Genomic DNA, 6000 nt, shown 5'->3' on the forward strand with positions numbered 1-6000 from the left:
AACTCGGACCTCGTGTAAGTCATATTAAATGTTGTACGACTTATGTGAGTTTTAATGTGCATCCTCTGAAGGTCTTGAGACGTTTATATGTGTTGTGTGTTTTTCTGTCTCTCAGCAGTATTCCCCAAGTATGACAATGAGTGTGTGATCACACCCCCCCTCTCCCTCCCCCACCCCACACCCTCTTCCCTCACTGAACAAGCCCTGTTCGGTCGCCATAGAGATCAGCAAGAGCATTCATGAGGAGGCCATACCTTCAGGCGTTGAATTTAATGAACTCTACGTGAAGCCTGAGGCTTAGGGGAAGAAATGAGGAAAACAAACCACCAACACAAAATGGAGACGTCACCTTTACACATCGGGGAAGATGGGAGAGGCGGAGGGAGAGGGTGGGGGAGACTTTGATGCAATGGGGATGTGGGGGTGAGGGGGGGGGGAGGTCCCAGAAATATTCAAAGACATTTTAATGTTTCAAAGTCTGCTTTTATTTGTATAAAAATGTTATTCCCATTGAAGATAAGGAGGCAGAAAAAGCCCTTGTTCTATCCTCTACCCATCTTCATGTTGAGTACGTGTCCTGGTAATAGGGAGACTGGGTAACTGTGTTTTCGATGGGGGAGGTGGGGTGGGGAGGAGAGAGGGGGGAATTATATACAGCTGCTATCCCACTTGCTTGGGGAAGGGGAGCTTATTGGAAGCCCAGGGAATCCCATTGGCTCGCCACTGTTTTCAAGAGATCCACCACTTTGTTTCACACCCACTCCCTTGTTCTGGATCCCTCTCATCCATAAAAGAGATGAACTGCAGTGAAAGAAGAGGAGAAAGAGAGGAGCCGCCATTTTGAGCTCTCTCCTCCACCGAGGGCTTCACTCCTCCACCGTGGGCTTCACTCCTCCACCGTGGGCTTCACTCCTCCACCGTGGGCTTCACTCCTCCACCGTGGGCCTCTCTCCACCGTGGGCCCGTCTCCTCCACTTCCCACAAGAGCACAAGAGCTTACGATGAAGCAGCCTCTCGCCAGGTGAGGAATGACGGGGCGGAGAATTCCAGGGAAGGAAACAGGAATGACGGGATTGATGAGGAGCCACCACGGAGAGGTTAGCCCCCACCCCCTCCTCCCCGCCCCACTGCGGTCCAGAGAAACTCGCTGCCCGAGACTCAACACTCACAACGTCCCAACCTGCACGGAAGCCATTTTGATGGGTGAAACCCTTCACCCTTTGTTTTCTCCCCTTCTCACCCCTCCCCCTCCTCCTCCCCCTCCCTCCCTCCTCCAGGGACATCCCCTCTTCAACGCTCGTCTTCAGAAATTTCTCCGCTCACACAGCCTCCTCTTCAATGACTCTTCTGATTGGACAATTGCCGGGTGTCTCACTCACTCGCTAAACAGCCGATCGCTTGAGGAACCCCACACACTCTCCATTACCTCTAAGCTCAACGGTCGGCCATAGAATTCCCTGTAAATTTGATCCGGTACCTTGTGTTTTTTTTTATTTCGATGTTTGGGAATGCTCTTTCCAACCAGTAAATATAGATTATTGTTACTGTCATCAACACTCTGCTGAGGGTCTCTCTCTCTCTCTCTCTCTCTCTCTCTGACTTGGCCTTCTGTTACAGGGGCAATGTCTTGGGGGTGAAGGGGGAAAAATGTTTGGCAAACTTTTTTTGTGGGGGGTGGGGTTGGTGGGGGGGGGATTTGGTTTGGTTTCATTGCTCATTGGCAAGGTAGGGCTGTGATCCAAATTGGTTGTACAGTTTAGATGGGGGTGGAGGGCGATTTGAGGTAGGAAATGGGGTGTCATTGGGTCCCGCGTATTTTTTGCACCCCTTCCCCCCTCTCCACACACACACACACACATTTTCCACCAGAAGCTCTGATGTTTGCATAATATCTCAACATTTCTAGGTAAGCCAAGTTATTTCCCTCAATCAATCGCACAGGGCAAGTGAGGAGAACCTGCCACTAGATGGAGGCAGATAATAATAATAATAATAATACTTGCATTTGATATAGAGCTTTATACGTCTTTGAGACGTCTCAAAGCGCCTTCACAGAATATACTGTAAAGTGAATTGACTGTATATTTGTGGGCGAAACGTGCCAGCCAATTGCACACAGCAGTGAGTATCCTCACAAACAAGCGTGGATTGAAGTGACCGATTTATTATTCTTTCTTCTCGAGGGATTATTGTCAGGCGTGCGGAGTAAGGAAACTCGCCCAAGGTTTCGCCCCTGCCGGGAATCGAACCCAGGTCTCTCGCTTGCGAGGCGAGTGCTCTAACCCTCGAGCTACAGATCACCACCACCAGTACAGGTCAGGTCAATGAGCCACGAGCAATGGGTGAGGTAGTGCTAACAGGCAAAACATATTCCTAGTTGGTTGTTGGAGCCCGGGATAATTTACAGACCACAGTGCTGCAACATTTCCTCTGAGGGGAGGGGTGGGGGGAGATTTGCAAATGTCCTCCTTTTGTGCAGGCACTTGATGTAAGGCACTCACTCCATGTCTGTTTATGGGACATTTCTGTGCACAATTCGGTTGCCCCATTCGCCCACAAAATGCGGGAGAGGTTTAAGGGGAATGTGTGTGGTGGGGGGTGGGGGGGGGAGGGAGGGAGGGAGGGGTGCTAAGGTGAGGGGGGAATTAAAAAAAAGTTTGCTGCTTTATAAACAAGAAGATCCTCGTCAAATCTCTTGCATTTTTTTAAAATAAAAAAATGTTTTTTTTATTTCTTTGTTAAGACCTTGTACAGTTCCACTGTCTCTCTCTCTCTCTTTCTCTCTCAGCTTTCCCTCCCTCTCTCCCTCCCTCCATCCTTTTCTCGCTCCCTATCTCCCTCTCTACCTCCCCCTCTATCTTTCTCCCTCCATCCCTCCCTTTGAAGCTTTCTCCGATTGCTGTCTCGTACATTGCGTGCGATGTGTAACTCACACCAGGTTCCCTCCTCTGTCTTGTTGTCGCTTACAGATTTGACAGTATTGAACACAGAGTGCACTCGGCCAGAGGCATTTTCTAGTTCCTAGACCCATAGGTCCCGTCCTGGTTTAGTTGTTCTGTGTAGTATATATATATTATGTCATTTGTATGTCCTTTATATTGTAAAAGATTCTTTAGATCAACAGTTGCATATTAAACTGCATCAATAAACCTCATTGATTTTTTTTCTTATTTTTTGGCTTTGTCTCGAGTGTTTTTTTTCCAATAAATCATTCATCGAGATAAAGGTTTGCAACAGAAGGAAATTCTAATCATAATGTAATAATAACAATAATAATCCTTGCATTTGATATAGCGCTTTTTCCACGTCTTCGAGACGTCTCAAAGCGCTTCACAGAATATGCTGTAAAGTGAATTGACTGTATATTTGTGGGCGAAGCGCGGCAGCCAATTGCACTCAGCAGCGTCCCACAAACAAACATTAATCTGTTTATTGTTTTACAGCCTCTTTGGAAACGATGTGTATAGATACAGCACTTAGTGGAGCTCTGTACGCAGACGGCACGCACTGAAATGCTGAAACAATTAATTCCCGTCTCCTCTGCTGTGTGACTCCTCAGTTTTGTGTGTCTCAGTGTCAACTTCTGTGTCGAAGAGAATAATAATCGTTGCTTTTGATATAGGGCCATGAGACATCTCAAAGCTCTTCACAGAATACATTCTAAAATGAACTGACTGGATTTTGTGGGCAAACAAGGCAGCCAATTGCGCACAGCGGTGTTCCACAAACAGTTATAGATTGAGTGACTACATTTAATTTTCATTCACATCTGGTGTTGTACAACTTGTGACCCTACTATGTGTGCAGTCGACACTAAAAAGGGAATGACTCACTCCATCACTGCCACTGTTTTGGCTTGTGCGTATGCGTGTGTGTGTGTGTGTGCGTATATATGTATGTCTCAGTGTTTGCACAAGGGTATGTCTTGGAACATCTTGTCTGCGTCACGGGGATCGATAGGGCTGCTTGAAGGGAATTTGATTTGCATTGACGTAAGTTACCGATGGGAAGAACAGAGAGGGGTGGATACGAGGGGGATACTGACGGAGTGTGAGGGAGACACAGGACGAGTGTAGGGGAGAGACACGGGAGACTGATGGGAGTGTGGGCGGGGGCAGGCTCAGGAAAGGGCAGGGGCTAATTCACTCCCCACTCACTTAATGGAACATGTGCACTTCCAATATTGACAAAACAGAATTTCCTGTTTCACAAATACAGGTTGGCTTTGGCAGTTCCTGAAGCTGGGTTTGACTGTAGACAGCAGGAGACTGTAAAACCTCAGAGGAAAAGCAGGCTCACTGTATTAGAAAGTAACTCCAGTTCCGGCAAGGTCACATTGTGCTTCCCTTCTCTACATTTCCTGGCTCTCATCTGCTGCTGAAGATTATTGGGATGTTCCGATTGATGTTCTAATGGAGGCTCCAATTTTCTGAAGAGATTTGACTCCCTCCCTCCCTCCCTCCCCATTAATGTCTCCTCCAATTCTGCCAGCTGCTTGTAAACAACAATAACCTGCATTTATAATGACCCTTCGCATGGGGTAGCGTCTCGGAGCGCTTGAACAAAATCCAGGGACGCTTATATGGAAAAGTTGAACTTACCATTTCCTGATGCTGACAGTAACTGGAGAAGCTGTTTGGAATAATGGCTGCGTTTCTCTAACGAGTGCATCTGTGTTAGAAGTTTATCGTTCTTGCTTAGTCTGTGGCTCCGTTTTGGGTTGGGGGCTGCTCGGGGGAACTAGATGTCGTCCTCCTCAAGGCTCAGTTCTTTCCTCTCCCAGCTCCCCTTAAAAAGTCACTGTACTGGGTGTCCACAAAGTCGTTAGCCCCTGTTATTTTTCTACAGTGCACTGACCAACAATTGAAACGTTAGAAGATTGATAAATGAAGTACTTAATTGTATTGAGTACAAGTGTTTAACTGTATTCAGACGTCCAGAGGATCGGGCGGATTTTTGGCCAGGACACCGGAAGATAGAAACTCCTCTTTTGTATAGTTGTTGAAAGTCCACCTGAACAGGCAGAAGGAACCTCGGTTTAAAGTCTCATCCAAAGGACAAGTCTAGGATTCTGGGCTCTACCACTCCTCCGAGTCACTCATTCACTTGCATTGGGAAATAGGAGGTGGTAGACCTAATTTCCTCAATGCCATTTAGTTCCCCCAACAGTCACTGAATGAAAGCTGTAGCAGGGAACAAGCAGTTGACCCATCTGTTCTCAACAGCCTATCTCAGAGCCAAGACTCCGAGCACCCTCTTTGAGTTGAGAAGCTGGGGGAGGAAGAGATGTTATCCTCTCACCAAACACACAACAAAATCTTTGTTTATTTCTGAATCTTTCCGTTGATTGTTTCAATGTTTGTATTTAAACATTGATTGCTAATGAAATAATCAGAGGAACTGGTCTGGGGGAGTTATTGAGCCCAACAATGTAAGAACCTGACCTAGAACACAAGGTTGTATGGGCACAACCGCTTGATGTCTTGTGTCTCCAACGTCGCGCAGAATTGCTCACAGGGAATTTGGCAGCTTTAGGGACTCAGAATAGTAATCTTCACATTTGATATAGCGCCTTATCACTTCATCGAGACGTCGCAAAGGGCTTCACAGAATATTCTTTAAAGTGAATTGATTGTATATTTTGTAGCCAATGGTGCACAGCAGCAATCGAGTGATCAATCACTATTAGTTTTTTTGAAAGGATTATCATCCCTGGAAAAGTGTCCAATCGACCAACAACCGGGTTTCTACTTACAGCTAGGAATCCTGTCAGCAGGCATCATTGAGTTAAAGAGTATTTTTTGAGTGTGGAACATCCTTCTGGGTGTGGTGGGCGAGTTAGAATCCATATTAGGTTCAAGGAACTGGATCTAAAGAATAATCTGCAAATGTGGTGGTAGCGACATGAAAATAAGAGATTCAAATAGAAGAGTTTCTGGAATGTCTCCCATATGAATATCAAATAATGACGACACTGATGGAAAGCAATTCAGACATTTC

At 46.4% G+C, this 6000-nt stretch overlaps 1 protein-coding gene across 7 annotated transcripts in view; it reads left to right on the forward strand.

Moving 5' to 3' along the window:
* The window catches only part of ssbp4 (single stranded DNA binding protein 4), a 50697-nt gene extending 50292 nt beyond the window's left edge, over positions 1–405 (forward strand). For 2 of the 7 annotated variants that reach the window (XM_042342601.1, XM_042342599.1), the window contains exon 17: positions 116–405. In XM_042342601.1, the coding sequence (XP_042198535.1) occupies positions 116–243 (128 nt within the window). In that variant the 3' untranslated portion in view covers positions 244–405. The remainder of the gene's footprint in view (positions 1–115) is intronic. The other 5 variants (XM_042342604.1, XM_042342602.1, XM_042342605.1 and 2 more) reach the window with 3 other exon arrangements.
* The last annotated feature ends 5595 nt before the right edge of the window (positions 406–6000 follow it).

The sequence above is a fragment of the Callorhinchus milii genome, unplaced genomic scaffold (assembly GCF_018977255.1).
Source record: "Callorhinchus milii isolate IMCB2004 unplaced genomic scaffold, IMCB_Cmil_1.0 Scaffold21, whole genome shotgun sequence".
NCBI classification, from domain to species: domain Eukaryota; kingdom Metazoa; phylum Chordata; class Chondrichthyes; order Chimaeriformes; family Callorhinchidae; genus Callorhinchus; species Callorhinchus milii.